Here is a 26,068-nt window from a genome sequence, read left to right as displayed (position 1 = left end):
ACTTTTTTTGTCATGTAACTGTCAGCAGACCATATAAGGTGTCACAAAGACACCCTAGGGAGTGCAGAGTCTATTGCAAGACAGAAACGTCAGTAAAGTGTGTATGATCCACGGACATTGACAACAGCTTCAACCCTACGCCTCATACTCATTACAAGTCGTTGAATGCTTCTCTGAGGCAAACGGATCCATTTTTCATGAAGTGCGGCTTCAAGTCCAGCGAGATTTTGAACTGGGGGATCACGATGTCTGATTTTCCGGCCAAGAATGCCCCAGAGATGCTCAATCGGATTAAGATCCGGACTACAGGCCGGCCAAGAAAGAGTGGCAATAGCTTCTTGACGCAAATAAGCCAAAACTGCCCAAGATCTGTGTGGTCTAGCATTGTCGTCCATGTAAACAGGGTCTTGTCTGAAGAGGATGGTTGTCAAAATCAGGGACTACCACTGGACGAAGAACGGCATCTTGGTATTGTTGGCCATTCAGGTTTCCACGAATTGTCACCATCGGAAGTTTGCAGCCGAAGGAAACACAACCCCATATCATGACAGACCCCCGCCACATGCTAAGGTCTTCTGGATGTTCCTTGGTGCAAAAAGGGTGTTACGTTGCCTCCAAACACGTATTCGACCATCAACAGTTCGTAGCAGCATTCGATACTTGTCAGACCAATGGATCCTTCTCCAGTTGGCCAAGTTTCATCGACTACGGGCACGACACCATATCAGACGATTCCGCATGTGCCTCTCAGTCAGTTGAGGACGTTTTACTGCAGCCTTAAATCTGTTGAAGTGGCAAATGGATTTCGTCTGACTATCCTGAAAAGACGTCTATCCTCTCTGTTAGAGGTCTTTCTTGGCCTACCAGACCTATGCCTGTCATTGACATCATTGGTTTGACCATGTTTGACAATCAAACGAGTGATAACACTGTGATGACGACCCATTTGTCTTGCAATGGCCCTGCATGACATGCCAGCATTTTTCATGCCTATTACTTGCCATCCTTCAGCGTTCGTTAACTTTCTCCTCACCATGGCTGATTTTCAACCTCTATTGGAAGGGGAATCGCACACAGGAGAAAAATGTAACCACGTGTCTGAAACTTGAATTTCACTATTTATAGGGTAGGGGAACTGCAGCAACACGTAAAGCACGCTTTCCTTGTGGTATCTGGACAAATTTGCGTTCATGAAACTATGGAAGCCGAATTCAGTAATACATCATCATATTTCGTATTTCTGATTCCCACACGTGAAATCAAGAGACTATGAATATGGTGGCGCTTAACTTTTGTGCATGTGTATATATGGTGATATGCTGAATGGATGTCAAACTTGATTAGCCGATAATTTACACCGATATATTCTAAAGCAGTTTTCCAATCTTCAATTTCAATCAAGTCTGTTTGAGCAGAAACCTGTTTACAATACTCAAGTCTTAAATCAAGCGTTTCTCACCCAATGACTGTGTAACGACAGATAGAGGAGTAACATCATCCGGCGGAGGATCACACTCAACAACTAGCTGTTTCTTGACAAGCTCTGAGACAGCTTCACACACAAAATCAGCGGTATTCAAGGAACAATTGTTATTGTGCGAGTACATTTTGGGTGGCATACACAAAAATGGAATGTATCCATTTTCGATGGTATCTAAATCAAAGCCGTTTGCACCTATCTGTTGCCAAAAGTTTTTATTCCATTTCAAACGACCTTAAACGACAATTTCTGCAGCACCCTGCTCATAATTAAAGTAATTATCAATCAATTTAAGATCATATGCATCAAAACATTGAGTAGATGAACACTTATCTGATATATCTTGGCCTGTGTCCTCTCTACAGCGTGGCGGTTGTTGCAGTCTGGACATTTGTGTTGAGAAAGGGACAATCTCTTCTGAAGTGCGTGAATTCTCCGCAGTGAAAACTGACCTTTACCTCGAAAAAGCTGGTTGTTGATTGGTTGAATCGACTGCACACCAGCTGCAGAGTGAAAGTCGTGGACCTGGCTCTTTACCTCGTCGAATACGGCGCATTCCGATTTTGTTTTTGCATGATTTGTCTTACTGCTTTTAAATCTTCTTATCATCGTCAGAATCATCTGCTAAATAGTTTGTCACGTAGTTTCGGACTGTTTCCCAACCATCTTCTGATGAATCTGCAATCTTGATTAGCTTGTTCCTCTGCTGTATTCTCTGGTTCTCTGAACCAATAGCACTATCAGCTTCTAATAAAGTTCCAGATTATATTAACTGTCTTATTTTGTTCAACCCGTCAACACACTCTGTGTGAAAGTCCGACAACTGGTAGTCTAGATCACGTTCTTTGTGTTCCCCTCTGTGTAAATTGGCACCGCTCCCATGGTCGAAAGCTATGAACACACAATGCCATTTAGAAAGTGGTCAAATGTTACACATTGTGTGTTTTACATTATATGTAATTAATGTCACACAGACACACACCATCACTGATGTCATTCAAAGTCAAACAATCCTTGATGTATTAAAACACACGCCCTGTGAAGATCCGGGTTGGAATTGGTCTTCAGCAACCCATCCTTATCGTAAAAGGCAACTAACGGCATCGGGTGGTAAGGTGAGGTGAGGTGAGGTGAAATGGGGTTTAACGTCGCGTCCAAGATTATTGCACTTATATAGCGACGTGCATGTACGTGTGTGTGTTTGTGTGGCTGCTTGTACTAGTCCGGACTGATGCCGATTTAAAGTGCTAGTTCACTGAGATACCATGCCGCAGTTTAACATGAATACCCCACTCAGACACAGTATACTGACTCCGAGCCAACCAGTCCTTGCTTTAGCCCCTTAATGCCGAGCGCCAGACAGGGTAACAACAAGTACCATCTTTTAACGTCTTTTGGTATGACGCGGTCGGGGATCGAACCCAGGACCTTCCGCTCTCCGGGCGGACGCTCTACCACTAGACCACGGAGGCGGTCCTCGGGTGGTAAGGATCGCTGACTTGGTTGATGCATGTCATCGTATCCAAATCGTGAAGAACGATACTCATAGTATCACTGGATTGTTTGGACTATATTAACATATAGCTGGAATATTGCTGAGTTCGGGGTGAAACAAACAAAGACAAAACACACGCACATATATCAAAGGGAGGCAACTCTCAAGAACAAATTGCTTCACCTTAGACCACTGGACCACTCACACCCACAAGCTTCGGAGACATAAATTCTAACTGTAACCATACTAATATAAGACATTTGTGAAGCGGAGTCCGGACTGTATTGGAACAGCTGTCTCGCATAAATGCAAAATGTAGTGCTGCAGACTCTCCAAGTTTCTGGTGTGTGGACACAACTCTTGGGTCTCTTGCCTCGCTTTCATACATAAACCTTATTTCACGTCCAAAGAAAATCTTCCACCTGATCTCCCTGGGCATGTGTTCGTGAGAGTGCTGTGGTGCAAGGCAGACGACATCGACAAGGCGCACATTCTGATACCCTGCACTTAGTGCGTACCCTAATATACAGTCGTCACAAGCATGTCACAAAACCAGTCTACCTGTAAAGTGAAGATTAGCAACCGTTCTGAAATCCCCATGCAGCGGAGACATTCACGACACAAAATGTTTAACCGTAAAACCCACGAACAAAAGATACAGTATTCGCAGCCTTGCACTTGTATAGCGCTGCTCTCGTTGAAAACGTGCTTCTCGTGCGGCGCACGTGCGATACCCATAATGTCGCGACAGAGACTTCGTCAAATGTCGCCCACGAACATCTCTGGAACATCCGAACGCGTATGGTGATATTACGTGGTTTAAATGTCAATATTTAATGCTGACACAAATATAATTGTGACGATCAAAATCGAAGAGATGCTATTGCTAGTTCGCTTTTGTGTATATTTTGAGAAAGTTACCAGGGTGAAAGGATACGGATAAATTTGAATGTACAAATACACCCACAAATACAAATAATACATTATGCATCATGACAGTTGCAGTTATTATACAGTATGAACAATAAGGAGTCACGATATCAAAAAATTACGGTGGCCCATAAGTGACATGGTGTCTGTTTTTCGATATTTTGATATTTCAGTGTTATCGTAACCTTTTGCAAATCAACACGATTTGTCATACAAATGTGTGATAAATCATGTATAAAGAAGATATTGAATCGCTGAAAAGTGAAGCAAAAATGTCAAAAACTAAAATGAAAATACAGAAAAATATTTCCACCGCGGTGAAAACTATTTACACCATGGTGGAAATAGTTTTCTGTATTTTCATTTTAGTTTTTGACATTTTCGCTTTAGTTTTTGACATTTTCGTTTTTATTAATGACATTTTCATTTTAGTTTTTGACATTTTCGCTTCACTTTTCAGCGATTCAATATCTTCTTTATACATGACATTTTCGCTTCACATTTTAGCTATTCAATAGCAACATGAAAGTACATTTTCCATGTTTTCGATTGTTTTTATACATGATTTATCACACATTTAGATGACAAATTGTGTTAATTTGCGAAAGGTTTAGATAAAAGTAGGTGAAATATCAAAATATTGAAAAACAGACTCCATGACCCTTATGGGCCGCCGTAGAAAATACTCCAACACCACCCTGCTTCATTTAGGGCTATTGCATGGCGCTAAGCGCTGGGTGGAAGGGAAATATTGTGGTTATTGGACTAAAAACACAATAGTCAAAGTCAAAAGAAGTTTATTGTACAAAAGGCCTCCGGCCCATATACAAGAAAGAGTTAGGCATATAGATACAATCATAAATGTTACACATTGGGATATACACGTTGTTTGATTAATTCATTTCTTTTGGCTAATGCATGCTTAATATAAAGAGAAAGATTTAATATATTTTATTCGTTCTTTGTCGTCAGCATAACTACAAAGGCGTTTATCGGTGACATTGCTATTAAATAATCTTTTATATATTTCTTTCGGAGATCATTGTAAAATGGACAGACAAACACAAAATGAATTTCATTTTCTATCTCTAGATTACACAATGGACAAATTCTTTTTCATTTTTTCAATGGACAGTTTTCTTCCTTATTTACAAACAGGTCTAGCAAACCAAGTCGATATTTTGTGCAGAAATAACAAAACAACAGGTAGACTAAAATTATTTATTATAATTGGCACAAGAATAGGCTCGGTTGTTGCTTAAGAATGGTTAATGTTTTATGAGCTTGGTTTCAGGGGCAAGCCGGCCTAGACAACCGTGGGTTGCAGGGGCAAGCCGGCCTGGACAACCGTGGGGAAGCAGCTGATTGTAGGGGCAAGCCGGCCTGACAAGAGCTGTGTGAGCAGGGGCAGTAGCCGGCCTGCGAAGAGGGATTTGAAAATATGTTTGAATTTGAATATGAATTGGGGGGATTATGAAATAAAAAGCCCACAGCGAGGTAACAACCGAGAGCCCCCATTGAATATATATATATATACGTAGATGGAAATACATAATACGTGATATGTTAGAAGATGGTAGATAAGGGTAATGAATACAAAGAGCGAGGATGCACTAGATGCTACATAGAATATATACATGATATGTCAGGTAGGTGTAATGATTACCAAATGCCAGGATACGCTGGAGAAAAATACAGACGTGGTTGCTGCGATAATAATGGCAGAGAGTGCTGTAGAAAAACCGAGTCATTGTAGGACACTATGCCCATGGGAAGAAAACTAAGATGAAGGTCGAGCCATGGATGAGTGGGCTCGACGGATGTCATCTTCGGGAGTCCGGATATACCTGGTGAAGCAGTCGGAAGACCAACGGCCCAGGGTCTTAATCATGTGGTCTTGAATATTGACGTGGGCTGCTGTGGTAGCAGCTCCGATCCGAAACGAATGACCTGAGTACAAAGAGGGGTTCAGACCAATCCTGCACAACACTATGTTTAACCAGGAAAGGAAAACAGATCTAGACACGGGAAGACCTGCTCTATCCGTAAACATAGCATCACAAGGCTTAGCTCCACACTGAAGCCGCACATACATGAGTAACCTCATACTTGAGAAGGGGCAACATGATCCTGAGGTAGCGAATACATTCACGGTCATTCCTTGGCGAAAAGGGTTGGGTTTTTTTTATGTTTTTAGGGTAACTGAACACTTTGCTTGATTAGGATGAATAACTACATCCTCAACACACACATTGACCTCCGGGTCGAAGGTCTTTGCACATGTGAACTCCCCGCACCGCAGAAAGCCGAAGAAGGCTACATCCTCGCTCTACATGGAACACATAGCTTCCATGACGAGGTCATCATTGGCCCCGAACACACCATTTCTCAATGCAGATACGATGAGTTACAGGACGTTGTGAGTGATAGGTAGGCGTTTCTTAGTACTTGAAACGTGCAGCTTCTTGTATCCTCGTAGTAAGGTCTGTAGTCTACTCATGCATGGTGAATTGGGGTGATCGAGGCAGCTATCGATGCCTGCGCGCAGGTAGACAAAACGGATTCCTGCTAAATAATTCTTGACTGTAGTACACTGGAGATGCAGGACACTGAAGCAGTAAGCAATGAAATACTGCAGCAAAGACCCACTTACGACTGGCAGCTGGTGTTGATAGCGGAGAGGATGGCACAGTTGATATCTGATGAGGAAGTTAAGGTAGCACTGATAACCAGTAGAGTAGGTAGTCACAGTTCGAGGAGCGAGGGAAGCGGTCCACATGTTAACTAGCTGCTGGTTCAGTACCCTGTCACAACTGAGCCGTCTTGGTACGGCATGGCTCTGGGGGCTGCATGGGGGGCTAGCTGGCGGAACCTGTGAAACTGGAAACGTGAGAGGGCGTCAGCAAGTTCGTTGTGCACTCCTGGTACATGTTTGGCTAAAATGACATAGTTATGAGTAGCAGACAACCAAGTTAGTTTACGCATTAATGCCATGACATGTTTACAACGTGCTCTGCCTTTCTTAATGATCTGAACGACTGCAAGATTGTCACACCGAAACATGATCTTTCGTTTACACCATTGTTTCCCCGACACCCAAGCTGCTACCACAATGGCATAGAGTTCCAAGAAGGCAGTACTCTTAATCAAGGTAGAATTGGATCTGATCTCTGGGGGCCAACTCTCGGCAAACCACTCTCCATTGAAAAAAACACCAAAGCCTGTAGAAGTTGCTGCATCGGTGAATAATTCGATGTCATGGGACTCTGTAATGCGTGGATCATGAAAAAAGACACTCCGTTCCACTGAAGTAGAAACTCTCTCCACATGCACAAGTCTGTGCAACATTCCTTAGACAAAGAAACGTGGTAATGTAGTTTGCTGACTGTCGTAGATAAGCTGATGAGGTAGGAAACAAACGATCTCCCTGGGGGTATCACTCTGCAGGCATAATTGAGATGACCGAGCAGGGATAGCAGTTCTCGTTTTGTACATTTCTTCTTGTGCATGAATGATTCAAGGGCGCTGATAATCCGCTGAACTTTGTCTTGGGGGAGGTGAGCAGACATAGAAGTAGAGTCCAATATGATGCCTAGATACTCTAAACGTGTGGTGGGACCCACCGTCTTCTTGGTTGATAAAGGAATGTTGAGCCGCTGGAACACCCGACGAATATTTGTCATAGTTTCCTCTGCTGGGTAACCCGCGGGATCAATGGTTAAAAAATCATCCAGGAGGTGGAGAATATTCTGCACATTATAATTGTGTTGTATGATCCAGCAGAGGGCTTGTGACAGGTGATCGAAAATTTTGGGGCTTGATCGGCATCCGAATGCCAAACGCTTGTAGAAGTAGTATCTACCACACCATTTAAAACCAAAGTAAGGCCAAAAGTCACTCTGAATAGGTACCTGTTTGAATGCGTCTTTAATATCGGCCTTGCACATGCGTGCATTTGGTCCTAATTGCATGATAATGCGGACAGCATTGTCTATGGTCACGTAAGACAAAGAACATGAGTCCTTGTCGATTAATTCATTAATGCTAGGGATGAAGTCGTCGTGCGGGGCAGACAGATCGAGAATCAGGCGTTGTTTGCCTGAATACTTCCCCACTGCGAGACCGAGGGGGTTAATGCGACAAACTTGGAAAGGAGGTAGGTGAAAAGGTCCACACACATACTTGTTACTGACCTCCAGTTGAACTGCTTTATCCACTGCTTCTGGCTTTCTGGGTTCTCACATTCCAACGTATCAGTGGGCACTTTGGAAATCATGGGATCAAAGCCCACGGTAAATCCTTGGAGGACGTAGCTAGCAAAGTCAAGATCTGGGTGTGCCTGGAGCTCCTCCGTTAAGACACGAACATTAACTGGAGAACTGTCTACTATATCCGGTCATTTGTCTGATTTGTGTTTAGTCTGGCGACATGAGGATTTGCCATGAGAAGTAGCGTGGCAGGTTAAACATACGTGGGAGAAATTACATCTCTCCCTGGAGCACCCATTTTCGTTGAAGTTGTTACATACTTCCCGGTTAGCTAGGAACACACGTGTGCGGCCCTTGGCATCTTGCTCCCTGCTGGTCCGGGATTGGTTGATGAAGCGATCGCCAGGGGACCGAACAGGTTTGAATGCTAGGTTCGCACTAGGACACTCTGCTCTGATGTGATCTGTACTATCGCATGAACTGCACACCTTCCTCTTAAGATGAGCGCAGCACACGTTGAAGATGTTAGTGTCGGGTTTGGACCAATCTATGATTTTCCCGATAGCTGCGTATGCTGCGACTCTCATAGCAAATCGTTTGTGATACTCGTAGTACCCATCCGATTCGTACAGGGCCGCTAAGTCTAATACATACTCTTCATGTGCTTCCATTTGAGCCTTCTTGTGGGTGTCTTGGCCACAGTAAATGTTGCGGTAAGTTCGGAAGGCTTTAGAGAATTCCCGCGGAGATAGAGTTCTGGTCGGCTTGGATGTTGCATTCACTGTTTCTCCTTTACCGTCCCCAAAGTCGTGGATAGAGGTCAATAATAACGCCAGGTTAACATATTTACCTGTCCTGATCTTTGTGACCAGTTGCTCTGGAACCAGGTCGATTGGGGGGGGGGGGGGGGGAAACTGAAGGAACAGCTGTAGTGTGTCCGACCTGTGGCGCTAGAAGTGGTGCTTGGAACGTGGTATCTTGTGCACAGGGGTAAGGTCCGACATTAGAAAACTAGGTCACTCAATTCCTTCAACTGATTCTGGAGAGAGGTGATCGTGGGTCCGTTATTGGCCGAATTTGCGACCTCCAGATGAGCCTGGGAGGCAACTCGGTCTGGGTCTGCTGGTACTGGTAGGTCGGGGGGAGCACTGACAGTGGCAGCTGCCATGGAACGTGACCTCCGAGTAGGTACCTGCGGTGGAGCTTCGCTGGGTGCAGTCTGTGATGAATTCTCGGTGTACAGTTGAAGCAGCATCTTACGTCCCCACGTTTTGGGAAGCTTAAACCCCATGATACCTAATCGTTGACGCAAGACCTCTGTCGTTAGATAAGGGGTCTGTCTTCTGGACTGGCGGGAAGGTGGGACACTTGTTGATGTCGAGGTTTCGTCCGTTTCTGCCCAAGCACTCGGCCGAGAACGCGCTCGTCCGTCGACTCGTCATGATTGTACGTAACAAAGCTGTGCGAGTACGAAGCCGAATGGATCTGGTGAGATCAAAGTTCATTCGTGGTGTATCCGTATGAATCGGGTCAGGTACGGAACAGGTAGGGTGTGATGAGGTCAAAGTTGAGAGCGCAGAGCCCGAGAAGAATGCGACAACATGGCGGATGAAAAAGCGAATAAACATTGGAGGCGCATGCGCGGCCTGCCGGAAGTTTAGAAGTACGTGATGCACCCTTAACACATATGAAATTTGGCACCCGAAATCGAACAATTAAAATGTACGCAGATGCTAAGAATAAACAATGACGATATGCATAGGTGAAACATGTAAGTATGTTTTTTAGGAGAAACCTATAATTGTGAGGGTACATCATGTAGCTGAGATGGACAATGGACGCAAACAAGTTAAAGAACGAAAGCATGTAGGTACACGTGGGCGTGAATAAAAAATGGTAACGGGAAGTAATTATGCGTAGATGAATCAACCAACACAACAAAGAACACGGGGGTGGGCCAGAAGAGAATTAGAGCAACATTTATAGCGTAACGATTGATGAAAGAAACCGCCGGGAATGTAGTAAATGGATGTATGTCCGGGGCTGTCATTTCTGCACAAACAAAAATAATAAATTTACATTTAATTAACTGTTTTCTTAAGTTTTCCGTAGTGAGTACTGATAAATATATTTCTGGTTGAAGTAAAGTCTTGAAAGTTTTGTAATATTCATAACGTGAACTATCCTCTAAAGTGGAGCGCCAATCTTGGTAAAACATATTTATAGACCGATTCCGAAATTCATTAAGAAACATATTTACATTTCCAACTGAGTGGCATAGCCATATAAAACCAAAACCATTCGAAAATAAAAGATTTCTTCTATGCGATGTCCAAGTATTCTTTCCCATGTTATCTAAAGCTAGAAGCATGTTATAAGCTAATTTGGGGAGACGTTGTTCATGCATATGAAAGATTTTAAACCAGTATTTTAAACATCTGATCTGAGAGTTAATATATAATGGGTATCTACCACATTCACCATAAACCATGCAATTTGGTGTAGAAGAACCGACACAAAGAAACGTTTTACATGCAAGTGAATCTTCTCTAAACAGTCATAACGTTGAGATCCCCATACTTCAGAACCATACAATAAAATTGGTTGTATCTGGGTATCAAAAAGCTTAAAGAAGATATTAGGTGATATCGATCCAACTTTATGGCAGTAGACATTACACTTTTTAAAGCTTTCTTTGCACGCAAGGACAAGTCAAGGGCACATTTTTTTCCAATTCATAGTGTGTGAGAACCAGATTCCTAAATATGAGTAGTGATCTACTATATTGACTAACTGACCATCGAATGACCATCTCTCTTTCGACGCTATTGGACCACCTTTTCTGAAGATCACAATTTTAGTTTTTTCCAAATTTACTGATAATTTCTATTCTTTCGTGTATGTACTTAAAATAATTAATTGCCTTTGTAGACCAACAACAGTATCTGACACTAGAATGACATCATCTGCGAAAAGTAACATTAATATTTCTATCAAAACATTTGGATACCATGTTTACCACTGGCAGCTATTTCGTAATATAAATCATTAATGAAAAATGAAAATAAGATCGGACTCAAAATACAGCTTTGTCTTAGGCCTAAAGGACAATCAAAGAAATCTGTTAAACTATCCCCACAACGAACACATGATCTCACATTAGAATACATTGATTTCAGAATAGTAAACATTTTCCCACGTAAACCAGCTTTTCGTAGACATGTCCATAGCTTAAAGCGATTAACAGAATCAAAACCCTTTAAAAATCTACAAATGCTACATACAGTTTATGCTTACGCCATGACAAGGTTTTTTGAATAAGTGCATAAAGTGTAAATACATGATCTACGGTGGAATAACTTTTTCTGAAGCCAGCTTGAAATTCAGGAATCTTATCACGCATGGTCGCCCATTTAGAAATTATATTGTTTAATATTGTAGTAAATACGTTTCCTAAAATATTTTCCCACACATCAGATCGCCTTGCGACATGGGAACGTTAAACCAGTGCCGTGGAGCGATGTATGAGCTATTTTACGCAGCGGGAAGCATTAACGTATCACGATTGCAAACGCAGCGCCCAGCTAAGTATAACGGTTAATTGGTAAACAAAAAAATAGGCATTCACAATTCTTAGTATTCAAACATTTTCGAAAGTAATTCTTGTGAAAACAGACTACTTTTTTTCCGTGATATGTTTGTTTTCCATTGTTTTATATTTGATATAGTTCAATCATGTTCTCATTCCATATTCTGAAGACACAACATGAAAATTACAATTTGTTTTACCTTAATGGCTGACAAATGCCATATTCCCGAGGCAACGGTGTTAACTGACTATAAAAATCCAGTGGAAGCTGAACTCTTACGGTGTGTTGAAGATGACAAATGTGCGCAGGGTCTTTATTTGACTCTCGCCCTTCACATTTACGATACATTGTACAATAAAAGAAACACGTGCACATAACTCTTTTTGTCATAATAAAAAATACAACTACACTATTTCAAAATGAAAAGTATTTCATCCAGTCATTCTGGTAGATATACAACTTCCTGAGTATTTTACATACGCGTCATTAACTATAATGTGTGTGTCAGGGGTGGGGGGTGGTGAATATAGTTTTGAGCCGCGATCGCAATGTACACCAGAAATGTGATTCATGCACTGTACCCATGTCAGGAATCGAACCCGGGTCTTCCACTGCCCCATCGCCCCACACTGTGGAAGAAAGGGTGCAATTAACATTTCTGAAAATTTATTGCCGACATTTATTGTGAATAGGTACTACATGTAGTATGTAAGCGTACAGTAGTCCTATTGGTTGGACATCACTTTTTAACAGTTTGAATATGGGCAATTCTTAGAACAAATAAAACTTTAAAATATTTTGACTGGATATAATCAACTGCCGGACGAATGAAAGTATACTCACATGTGTGATCGTTGCTAAAATGAAACAAACACGAAATGGATACTCGATGGTGATGTATTTGATATGGGTATCGTAGGTGATATTACAATTAAACTATTAACGAGTATATCAAAAGGAATATGGGGTCGTAACTTCACAGTACACAGTTATGAGCAGAGTGGTGCAGGTATTTTCAAGCACACACTTTCTTTTGCCTGGCATTTAAGAAGCAGCAATCCATGCTTGGGTAAAAGGCGACTAACGGGGTCGGGTGGTCAGGCTCGTTGAAATGGTTGATACATGTCATCGATCCAAATTGCGTAGATCGATACTCATGATGTTAAACACTAGATTGTCTGGTCCAGAATCGATTATTTACAGGCCGTCATATAGCTGGAATATTGCTGAGTGCGCGTTCAACAACAAACAAACAACATTCAAGAAAGGGTCGTTCATACGTCACGATCATTTCTTGGTGATTGTAGGCCGCCTCTTTCAAATGCAGTTTCGCTAGAACACACCAACCTGTATGCACGTTGCTCCTGTGAGTCAGCAATCCCAACTATATCCTGCATTCAAGAAACTATTGGTTGAAGGAAGAAGGATTAGCCATCAATCCACAGCATTATTCAGTCAGCATCCAATGTCAAACTTAATTGGGATTTCCTGATTCATCAGCTTTTGTGACAATCGTGTTGATGTGTTGATCTTTCTTTTGAATGAGAGTAGAAATAATAATAATAATAATAATAATAATAATAATAATAATAATAATGTGCACTTATAATGTGCTAGCCTCCATGTAGAGTTCTTGCTCAAAGCGCCACATACAAATGTCACTCTGGAAAGCTTTTATGAACGAATGTGTCTTTTGTTTTCTTTGAACAACTGAATAGGGTTTAAGTGTAGTCCAAGATTATAGCACTTAAAACCAGGTGCATGCACATGTGTGTGTGTGGCTGCTTGTACTAGTCTGAACTAATGCCGATTTTGTAGTGCTAGCACACTAAGATACCATGCTGCCGTTTAACATGAATACCCCACTCAGACACAGTATACTGACTCCAAGCCGACCAGCCCTTGTTTTAGCTCCTTCATCTAATGTATATAACTCCACACAAGAGTACAGCAGTCCCTAAGATGACTGTGCCAACTGACCCGTGGTGAGGTGAGGTGAAATTGGGTTTAGCGTCGCATCCAAGATTGTTGCACTTATATAGTGTGTGTGTGGCTGCTTGTTCTAGTCCAGGCTAATGCTGATTTATAGTGCTAGCACACTGAGATAGCATGCTGCAGTTTAACATGAATACCCCACTCAGACAGTATACTGACTCCGAGCCGACCAGTCCTTGTTTTAGCCCCTTAATGCCGAGCGCCAGACAGGGTAACAACAAGTACCATCTTTTAACGTCTTTAGGTATGACGCGGGCGGGGATTGAACCCCGGACCCTCTGCTGTCCAGGCGCCCCGCAGACGCTCTACCACTAGACCACGGAGGCGGTCAACTGACTTAATAAGATATGGGGTAGAATAGGTCTTCAGCAAGCCATGCTTGCCATAAAAGGCAACTATGCTTTCGTAAGAGGTGACTAATGGAATCGGGTGGTCAGGCTCGCTGCCTTGGTTCATGCATGTCATCGATCCCAATTGTGTGGATCGATGCTCATGATATCAATCACTGGATTGTCTGGCCCAGACTCGATTATTTACAGACCACCATCATATGGCTTGAATATTGCTGAGTGCGGCGTAAAACAACAAGCCAAGCCAACAACAGGGCAAATCTGGATTTGAAACCCATTTTCACAGGTTTCGTCCAAGGGACATAACTCTACATAGCAAATTGCTCACCTTACATGCCTTGATCACCATGCCCTCACAAGATGAACACAAAAACACAAAATATTTTGTAGGTAACGTCTTTTTTATTTCTGTTGAACTTTATAGCTCTGCATCAATAACATAGAAATACGTAGACTATTAGGCAATACATGATCAGTGTATATATACAATGTATAAAACAATGTTTCTATTTACAAACACATTAATATCCTTCTGGCATTGAGAGGTGAGTATCCTTCCTGTAGTTTACGACTTAGCTCTGCTGTATATTCAAAATAAATAGGTTCTTAATACAGATTCCCATATCTCAGAATGATGATGAAAGATAACATATATGATATACTTTCACCAAAACCATTTTCACAAAATGATACATTTCATCCTTTACTTGACTGATATTTCAATGAATGATGAAATGGAATAAACTTGCCTACTAGATCTTATAAATATGATTCATAAATAATATCTATGAGACAGATTAATTTGAGATATTACATTATCAACAATGAGAACAGTATCATATACATGTGGGGAGATAGGTAGGCATAGAAATCATTGATAAATCAAATACTACAATCAGCAGATTAACAAAATTTGATTCTAAGCAATTATTTTTTTACTTTTAAAAGTAAATATGTTTAAACACATGCAATCAAAATATAAATAATATATCATTAATATGAAAATGAATTAAACACTAAAACGAGTTAAATGTATAACATTCCCTTGACTTTTCACTAATTTAATCTGAAACAATATGAAAATGCAATTACAAGCAATGATCCGGATATTATATTTCTGATATTTCAAAGAAATATTTCCATCTTTGTATGTCTGATTTAAAGCCAAAATAACAATTCTTGAAAAAATAATTACACTTCAGAGTGTTGAAAAAAATATACCTGGCATAAAAAATACATCGTTGCAAGATATTTAAAAAATTACAAAATCCCAGGCCCCTAAATGAAACATTTAATGAGTTCTACATGAACATAAAACTGAAACATGAAACTATCTTTTCACAATGACAGCTTCAGGAACAGTTTCTGAGATTTTGTCCATCAGGAGATATTTGTTCAAAATAAAAACAAGCTGGGCCATATGTACTGGAATGACGTACATATATTGCACAAGCAGGTATACCTTCCCATCTGACCAAGCATGAATATATGGCAGTTTTCATTGTTGGGATGTTAGATATATTTACAAGAGTTTCAATACATACTGGGTAATGCTGTATAGACCAACTAAACTGTTATGCCTTTAAGTTACATTAATTTTATCGACTGTACTCTTGGATTCTTAAAGATGATGTTTTCCTTTTTTTTAATATGTTATGGGTAGGTTGTGGAATGTATTGTACTTATGAACATCAACCAAGAGGATCTGTACATGTACATAAGTAGTAAAATATTTACCATTAAAAACTGATATTTAAAGTCACTTTTAATTAGGTATGGAAATACAGAACAAGCTGAGATATGAACATCTGCTCAGCCTATTACAGTTATAGGTTTTTCAATACAAATAGAATTAATATTTTGTCCTGTATATCTGGATGAATATGTTCCTATCTGTGAGTTAAAAGTCTACATCACATCGGAAATATTTCAGCCAAATGTAACAGTACCAAATTGTGATTGGTAACATCTTCACAGACCAATGCTATAACTGACTGTTCAATATATTTCAAACTTTGGACATTTTAATGAAATAAAATTCTGATTTATTTATTCTCTTTAACTGTGTGTCAAAAATAGTCTTTCAGAAAATGTATACACATACATTAACATGCAGACAAATACACTATAAATAACATCTAGAAATTAACCTTTTTTATGGGAAAAGCATTTATATTGCTTAAAAAGTTTTGAAATTATCTTGCATTAACAGAAAATTATAATCCCGTTGTAAGTCAACATTTGACTCCATTGGTAATGTACTGCAATCTTTCTCAGGGTTTCTTTCAGACAGTAGCACTTAATATAAAAACATACATTTGCTGATGAGCAAGGAAACTGTATTCAAATTACAGTACTTGATACTAACTACAGTATTCAGTAATATCTCAAGCTTAATGCTGAACAAATGACTTGTCACCTTACGTGATCAATCAGTTTTTCCAAGGCAACATCATCACAGATTAAAAAAATTGGCATCACATATGATTAATAATTGATTAAAATGCAAGAACAATGCAATTAATTGTTTTACAATACCTGAAAAAAATAACAACCAAAGGCTGGAGGGGGAATTTGTATTCACTTTTGGAAATAAAGAAACAAATCATAATTTCAATTAAATTAATTTTTTACTACACTGCACTCATGTCGGTATTATTTTTATGTATAGTATAAACCCACATTTGGGGGACGGGGGGTGGGGGGTGGGGGGTGGAGTAAAGTTTTTGCTGGAGCAAGTTGGGGACAACAAACATTGTCCAAATGTAACTGCAAATTTTGAGACAAGTGACCATCCACAATGACTTACTGTTGAATCTTCTTATCAATTATGCCAAAATGTGACCGGGGAATATGTAATACAAGTAACTAAATTGGGCCTTAGGCTGAAAAATGGACAATGTCCTAAGACAATAGCCTTTGTATAAATGCTGTGGGAGTGACAAGTGGTGAGTGAGTTTATTTTACTGTGATGATTGTCCAGTGCGAAGTTTTCCCTTAGCTGAAATAAGATGCTTAATGCAAATGTTTTTTTAATGTGAGAACCCAAAATGTCTTAGCATATTTAAATCTGTTTTGCCATCATCACATAATCAAAAATGAATTCCAGCAGAACACTAGGTATTCATTCTTTCTTCATGTGGGAACAATCACAAAATTGTTATTGTATAAAAATATTTTGATTTTTGATGAGTTTGAGTATATACACTTAAAATGCAAAAGCATATATACATACACAGATATTACAAAAGCCACTTATATTGCAACTTTGAAATATTCAAATTAATGTAGTTACAAATTCACACATGGAATGTAATTGATATAATAATTATAAACAAAGTAATTTGAAAGCTGAGATATGATTGAACAGAAACATTTTCTGTATACGCACGAACACATTGCAGCAAGACAAAAATGTAAAACCTCAGATCTCTTTTGTTCTCCATTGCACAAGAACTTTTCAGACAGTACTTACATCCACTTAAAACTAAGTGTAACAACTGCATGTCATGAGTGATAATGATTCACAAATGTTTGTCGCACTTCACAAAATCCATAGTGTGGTTGTTTGTAATGAAAATCTCTCATACATCTACCACCAGATCAACTGGAATTGTGTATGACAAATATTTCATGAACAAATGATACAATCATGATGTTCTTATGTGAAACACAGTCAGATACCCTGATAAGATAACCACACTAAAGAACAGAAAGACCATTTCTATTCATGACCTTTGAGGTGATCTTCACAGAGGCAAAGTCAATGTCTGCTGATTTCATGAACCCATCGTTTTAATTTTTCCAAATAAAATTGAAATCTAAGGATGAGGCATTGATCTTCCCAACACAAGATTCTTCTGATCCATGAGTAGAAAAATGACTACAAGCACCGCCTGTCATGTCAACAGTCAGCCTCCTGCACCATCTCAGGAAAGTCCTCAGAAACAGTTTCATCAGAGGTGCTCCCAAAAAGGATTCTCTTTTCCCAGAATGCTGCTCTGGCTGATATGGCACCACTGCGGATTTTGGGTGTCTTTGGTCTTTCAGTGGCAGAGGTATCAGGTCCTGGCGAAGTGGCTCTCAAGACCACAAGCTCCTGTTCATGATCTGCTCTTTGGGGCACTGGCGTTGCACTTCTGGCTCCAGTTCTAGGTGATGCTGAGGCACGAGGACTGGCAGAGTCAGATGTGAAGGAAGAGGCTGACACAGGAAGCTGTGACTGTGTAGTCATGGAGATGGTGGAATGGGATATGTTTTGGGAGGAGGGGGATGGTTCTGGGAAGATCAGAACCGGTTCCTTTCCTGGTTCCAAATCTTTGTAGGTGGCTGGTAGAGAAAGATCTGGAGATCTGGCTGAATGGGAAGTTGAAGGAGGGCTGACTATTTTATTGGCTTTATGTGTTTCACGCTTTGGAGCTTCAAATGTGAAGTTCATTGAGGAGGAGCTAGTTTCAAAAAGAGATTGGTCAGGGGAGTAGTTGCAATCATCCAACTGAGCTGGCACTGAAGATCCAAGCTCTGTCCTTCTTAGTCTCTCCAACTGTTCTTTGGGAACATGTCGAGCAGTGATGCTGTGAATCTAGGGAAACAAAGAAGTTTTTGGTTACAATTTACATCATTTATTGAATTACAGCAAACACGTTCTAAAATATGAGTCCTTACATGTACTTGAAATACTGGTATAAAAGTACCACACAACTGATACTTGTTGAAGAAGAAACTAAAAGATCATTCAGTTACAAGTTTTTGAAAGGCATGTAGAAGTGATACACATAAAGAAGAGAATTCATGTATGTCAACTTCTTTATTATGAGGATCACAACATTTCGGAGTATATGCTAACTCCTTCATCAGGTGAATAAAGGAGTAAGCATATACTCCAAAACGTTATGTTCCTCATAATAAAGAAGTTACATCCATTAATTTTCTTCCTCTATTACAGTGATAATACCTCCTATTTTCTAACTTTGTAAACGAGTGACCATGAAACATGAAATCCTGTAGATATATCACTATCAAAGGTATATGAACATATACAAAGGTGCATCTTTACTAAAAGTATAGAAAATTGGTACAAAACCTGAAAACTTGAAAACCTTTACCAAAGATTTCAAACTCTAAACTAAAATCTTAATTACCAGACACAAAAAATGAAAAACATTAACATTCATTTTTCAAATGGGTTATTGAATTAATCAAAGTATTACACCTAATTAATCAGTGAAAGGGTTCTATTGTGAACCATTTATAAGGACTGAAATAATTTCTTTCAATAATTGCATGTTACAGTTATAAAAGCTTCATTTAAGCTTCAAATTTACAAAAGTTGCTGATGTTCTGTAGGAATGGATTTTGTTGGATTTTCAGCAATAGGTCAACATGGGCTGTAGTCAAACTAGCAATATCAAGCTGCAGCAGGTGAACCTAAGCTTAAGTAACACAGTTGTGCAATGCTACTCAGACTGATCCTCCCTCTTCAAGATTGAAGTCAGCTTCAGTGAGTGAGTGAGTGAGTGTGTTGGGTTTAATGCCGCTTTTAACAGTATTCTAGTTATGTCGTGGCGTGTCAGCTTAATGTGGGAGGAATGCCCGAAGTGATGCAGGTCTCACTTTGGTGAAACCTACAAGCACGGGTATAGTGCTGACAAACCTAGAAACATAATCGGGGTGAACCGGGATTCGAACCCACAATCATAGTTTTCTGGCATGACCAAGGGACACAACTCTGCACAGTGAATCGCAGCGCCTTAGACGACTGGGCCACCCGTGCCCCCTTAGCTTCAGTAAATGAGTGAGTAGAGTTTTACATCACTTTCATAATATTCCAGCAACATCATGGCAAGGGACACCAGAAACGGGCTTCTCACATTGTACCCATGTCAGGAATCAAACCCATGTCTTCGGTGTGATGAGCCAACGCTTTAACCACCAGGCTACCCCACCGACTGTTGCAAGCAGCACATGAGACTGGAGTTTGATTCTGTCTTTGACTCCCAAAAGGGATGGAAACAGGGAATGGTATATTTTCACAATCGCTGAGATTGTTTGTTGCCGTGAAGTGTTAATGCAATGCGTATATGAAAGGCAGATACAAGTTTTAAAAATGAGAAATGTAAACTAAAATATCCTTAAAAGTACTTTGAGTCAGAGAATTTTCAATTTTGTAAACTTCTTTCACATGCATTTCTATAAGAAAAACTATAAGATAAATTTACGAGATATAGTCTTACTGAGCGAATATATATTTGAAAAAATACAAAATAAACTTCCAACACAGTAAAATATTAAGAAATTTGAATTCTTTCTAATTCCTTCCAAAAATACTAACTACCTCAATCTTTAAACTGTTGTAAGAAAAATATAAAAAATGATAGAAAAACAAGAATGATTGGATTTACCTTTGTCAAATCATTCAGCATTTCTGTATATGAGATACACATACGTATGTACAGCGACTGCCTTATGGACATGTGTTTACAACAAATAACTGAATCATCATTTTCTTCACAGAGTAAAGCAATATAAGCTGTGAGTAAAGCTGTTAGGCTGTAGATCACACATTTGTGTTACTATCTCCTTAAGATGGAGATCTAAAAAGATTGAACAAAAGTTCTGTGAATGTTGGTCCCAGTATGCTCCTTTCCTGCATAGAGTCCTCTTTGTGTATAATGTCTAATGAATAAAATATTCAAGAGTGCGAAAAACATTTACCTTTGATATGTTTGTACACAGATCAATCAAATTATGATAATTCCATTGAAAACCTGGAATTTCTACTTTTTTTTTCAAGAATATGCACTTGTATATCGTTTCTTACCAATTCTAAATTCTACATATTCTGATGACAAATATATATCTGAAGTCAAGCACAAATTATATACTTGTTTGTCAAACATTCTGGTAAATAGTGATGACAATTTGTTTTCAGTTTTCCTTTCACTAAATAACAACATTTGCTCATTCAAGCTTACGAAAATATTCGGAATCATTCAATGGATTCTGCTTTTAGCAGAGATTTCTTATGATTATGGAAATGGTTTTGCTGCTTTTTTTTTGCTAGAAAACAATATTGCCACATTAATGCATAAATTATCTGTTAATGCTCCAAATATTGTTTTACAAAACACTGAACAGACTTTACAGGGTCACAGACTTGAGTTTTTAATCTTTTTTTATTGTTAATCTTACTTTGACGGACATTTCTGCCAGATATCTTCAAATAGTATTAGACCCTTTTGCAAATGACACCAAAAATGTATTTCATATTGATTCTGACAAACAAGTTAAATAATAATAGCCAGTAGATAGATTTTATCTGTTGCTTTTTCTATGCAGGAGAGGCTATGTTAATCATATTAGACAGCTGAGCATAGTTCTGAAATCTACAGAGACATTACACGTCATCTCATGTTAATAACACTACTTACCACGTCAGCAGATTCAGGCTGCAAGTTTTAATTACACTTTAATCTACTATATCTTCATAAGCCACTAAAACTAGACACAGTGAGTTCATGTACTGCATTATTCAGACATATATCTGATTACATGATGCTCCAGCGAGGCTGTGCTCAACTGGTGTTTCTGACCTTCACCTTCATACTTAAAAAATGTTATCAAGAAATGAAATAGATTTTGAACATGTATGTTTCAAAGAATAAGACATTATTATAAACAAAACATATTTAGTTTAGTTGCAACCATAACTTTTTAATTATTCTACAATCCCTGTCCCAAAAATAATTTTTGTAATGTGTTTTTTATCTGAAACAGGATATTGTCTGTTGTCATGATCACACATTGCAACAGAATCTGATATTTCCGAAATGTTACAGCTCAAATGTCAGGACTTGTTTAAAATTATCTTAAAGATTCTTAATGCAATAAACTGATATATAACCGCAATTTCAGTAAGACTGAACACAACATCTTCTGGATACTCAACTGCAGAACAAAATACTAAAAAGATGGCCACCTAAATAATGTAAATCAAATGTGAAAAAGCCTCAAAAGAAGAAACATCCCTAATACCTTGAAAAACATATTACACAAATAATCCCACCATTTAGCTTCCTGTAATTAGGGGTGAAACCTTATGGTCTTGGTTGTCAACATCATTATGGTGCTTTGGTCCTCCAAATGAACAAAGGACTCATAATAGACATCATTTGTAACTTCCTGAATATATACAGGCTTTCCATCCACTGGTAATTAAGCGTATGGGAGGGAAAGAGTGTTTAACTACTGTTACCCCTTAAATTAGCTCAAACTATCCTTCAATAGAAACCTTCAATAACAAAACTATTTCTTCTGTTTATCAGTTTATTTCAAAGAGGTCATCTATAATTAAAAATCTCAGTAAAAAAAATCATTAAACCTTCGATCCATTGTTTAAAAAAACAAAACTTCTCTCTAAAAAATGTGTATGACTGTAAATTAACAAAACATGCCATTATGATAATATATACATATGAATCATGATTAATCATTTACATATTTTAGTTAATGGGATATTGTTCTTGTATTTCTAAAAGACAGTAAAACTAATACGAAACCTTTACTAGATCTGAAATATAAAGTATTGCAATAAACATGAGACAGTAAACTATGATAAACAAATAAGACAACGTAAACAACCCACAACAAGTACAGCAATGTGGAGTGAGTGATTATTGTTTTACGCTATATCTAATAATTTGGACATCAACAAATGTGCAATACCAATTAGAAGCAGTTAATGCCAATATATATTGGTGGATTGGGGGACATCCTCTATAATCCAGTGTATTTTTCTTCATTCCATTTTGTTAAACAGCCTTGAGCGATTCAACACCTTAGTTTTGTTTTGAGCCTGATTTGAATGACAACACTAAAAATAGCTGGCCAATGAAAAGACTGCAAGACATTTTGTGATTGTGATTGGAGCAATGGAGATGGTAATTTTACTTCCAAAAGAAAGCTATGGTGCCAAGTGGGTCCTGGGTATTTACAAAGATAGATGGAGACTTAATACTCTGGACAAACGAGGATGATAGGTGGACAAACATGACATTATTATACTATACAAAGAACATTATACTTCAATCTCCTCATTGTTGTTCACCAGAAAGATTCAGTTTGATGAGAGAGTTCATATTTTCAATACATATTCAATGCATATTCATGGTTTGCAGTATAACAATGGTCTCTTTTCAGACTAGAACAGTCATTACATTTTTTTAAATGAAAATAATACATTATTATTGAAAAAAAATTTACTAATCCAACTGTAACATTGTACATGTGTGTATATTCTTATTATACAACCACATGACGTTTCATAAAGTGTTTCAGCAAGAATTGATAGGCTTCCTTGTGTCTGCCTTGACAACCAGATTGGCAAAGAGAAGGATAATTGTGATGAAACAATAACTTTCTTTGTTCAAAATCTCAACTGAAGAATGGCAACAGTTATTGGAATCAGCCATGGTATTCCAAGGTGACAAGGCTCAGAAGCATGTTTAATATCTGTCAAAAGACTTCACAGAAACAAAATTCTATTTGCATTATCATATTTTATGATTCAACACTCATCAAACTGATCCCATGTTAGCTACAAGAGGAAATTTATGTACAGGAATAGTTGTTAGTCGTCACATGACATCACAGTACATCACAGACAAACATTAGTAGTAATACACTATGTACACAGCATGACAAAACACCGGCTAAACAATCAACAGAAACCAAGCCATAGTACTCAGAGGTGCCACTGTTTCCCATATACTGTTTCCTATTTATTGTTTCTCATTTACTGTTTCCCATTTATTGTTTCCCATTTACTGTTTCACACATATTGTTTCCCATTTACTCTTTCCCATTTATTGTTTCCCATTTATTGTTTCCCATTTACTGTTTCACATGTATGTATCATTTCACATTTACTTTATCTGAATTTCATTGAAGTACGAAGTATGCACACAAATAACAAAATTGTATACTGTTTGAATATTCAATAGAAGAAACTGTGGCTCCTCATTTACACAGTTAAAGCTCCAAGCATCCCACTTTGTTAGTTACGGGTAACGGGCCTATCCCATCATGCAACTCCATAAGCAGTGATTGTTAGTACATGCAAGAAATGCTGTGATATCTCTATTCTGCATAACCTATTTATAATGAAAGGATAATATTTTACATCCAGCTTGGTTTACATACATTCATCTTACCCAAAATGCAAACTGATCTTTTTATATCTTAAACATAGATATTTTTCAAATTTGGCATTGTCAATATTTTTCATAAACACCCAATTTGGCATGTCCAAAACCCATTACTCAAACTCAAAGTATTATGACATTAAAAAGCAAACTACACATCACTTAAAACCAAGTAAGCATTTCTTGTCAAGACACAGTTCACATAAAACAGCCCCTAAACAGCCAATATGCATGCATGGACATAGCAGTGATGACACTTTGCTGCAAGAACCCTTTAAAAATGTCCAAAATACAATGAGAGCAAATTTGTAGTGATTTGGGGTAACTTACAATTTTTAGCAAGATTCATCTCTACTAGTCATATAACAAACTAAATACAGCACACATAAACATGGAAAGATGAGAGTCTTTTCCAAAAGGCAGCCTCAGTGCTAGGACATCCTAAAGCTACGTCATGGTAGAAGAAGAGGACCTAGAGTTTCCATAGCTGTAGGAGTGCTATAATCAACATTTTGTTGATTTTCATTTTGAATTTTCAGTCCTCTGACGTGCATGTTATTATTGTCCTTTGACCATCATAAATATAAACTGTCAATGCAAAAGAAAAACCAGTCTTCTATCCACCGAAACAGATTAAGATTTAGCATAAAGGGCAAAATATCTGTGAATATTATATGAATGGATCACTGAAAATCAGTGATGACACCAGGTGTTCACGAAAAGGGTAAGCAGGTCCTGCCCTCCACATGAAAAAGTAAGTGTCCATAGTCATAGCACTAGGGGCCACCTTGTTAAACAAAACAACAAAGCATAAGCATATGTACAACATTGGTCTGGCGATACCAGCTCTGCAACGAAAACCACAATATTATGATCAGTTTTCAGTCCCAAGCACGATCTGACTTAAGCATATGTCCATGTGCAATGTTAACTGGTTAAGTGCTGGTCAACAGCACCCAGTGAGACAGTTAGATTACACAGTGCACAGAAACCTACTCTACATGGTGGGGTTATAGGCAGCCATGCAGCACCGGAAGCAAACACAACACAGAGAAGTCAACAACTGCTAACCCGTTGGAAGGTTCCATCACCAAAGTCCTCTTCTTTTGGTTTGGAGAACATGGCCCGTAGGCGATGAACTGACGGAAGCTCGATTCCAGAATCGGCATCAAATTCCCCTCGGCTCTCTGGAACCTCATCCTCACAGGTGTGTCCCACTAGGACTGTTGGGGGAGGACGCTCTCGGATGGAGGACACGCCCGAGTCGATGGACAGTCTTGGAGAGGACAGCTGACTGTCTGCTCTTGGAGAGAGCGATGACTCTGATGATTCATGAAGACGGTTCACTGTCTGCTCAATGGTGCCAACCTGGAAATAAGTAATGAATTCAGTTAAAAGTTGACTCTCTGCTAATATTTATGATAGTGTGGCGGCTTCTTGTAATATATTTTTGCAAGCCATAATCTTTTATGGTAAAATTTCAAATAGATGTTTGAACTGGATAATCTAAAGAAACTGTTTATTGCTACGTATATCATTGTAGCCTGTGTAATAATACCAAACATTATCATCTTTATTTGGAATGAATCATTTCTGAGAAGTTGAATGTAAATGTATATCGATGTAAATAATACCCTAATGAGGTGAGGTGAAATGGGTTTAACGTTGCATCCAAGATTATTGCACTTATACATCAACGTGCATGCACATGTGTGGGTGGCTGCTTGTACTAGTCCGGACTAATGCCGATCTCATAGAGCTAGCCCACTGAGATACCATGCTACACAGCTGAACATGAATACCCCATTCAGACACAGT

The 26,068-nt window shown here is 38.8% G+C and overlaps 1 protein-coding gene across 12 annotated transcripts in view; it reads right to left on the bottom strand.

Moving 5' to 3' along the window:
• Positions 1-14,430: 14,430 nt before the first annotated feature.
• LOC124134705 (titin homolog) overlaps positions 14,431-26,068 on the bottom strand; it is a 171,274-nt gene continuing 159,636 nt past the window's right edge. For 11 of the 12 annotated variants that reach the window (XM_048381987.1, XM_048381988.1, XM_048381982.1 and 8 more), the window contains 3 exons: positions 25,322-25,618; positions 21,479-21,496; positions 14,431-18,630 (listed from right to left, as the gene is read on the bottom strand). In XM_048381987.1, the coding sequence (XP_048237944.1) occupies positions 17,953-18,630; positions 21,479-21,496; positions 25,322-25,618 (993 nt within the window). In that variant the 3' untranslated portion in view covers positions 14,431-17,952. The remainder of the gene's footprint in view (positions 18,631-21,478; positions 21,497-25,321; positions 25,619-26,068) is intronic. The other variant, XM_048381983.1, reaches the window with a different exon arrangement.

Source organism: Haliotis rufescens, unplaced genomic scaffold, assembly GCF_023055435.1.
Source record: "Haliotis rufescens isolate VD_foot unplaced genomic scaffold, xgHalRufe1.0.p SCAF_4, whole genome shotgun sequence".
In the NCBI taxonomy this organism is placed as follows: Eukaryota; Metazoa; Mollusca; class Gastropoda; order Lepetellida; family Haliotidae; genus Haliotis; species Haliotis rufescens.
Note: the sequence above shows the minus strand (reverse complement) of the source record. Positions and strands in the feature narration are given on the sequence as shown.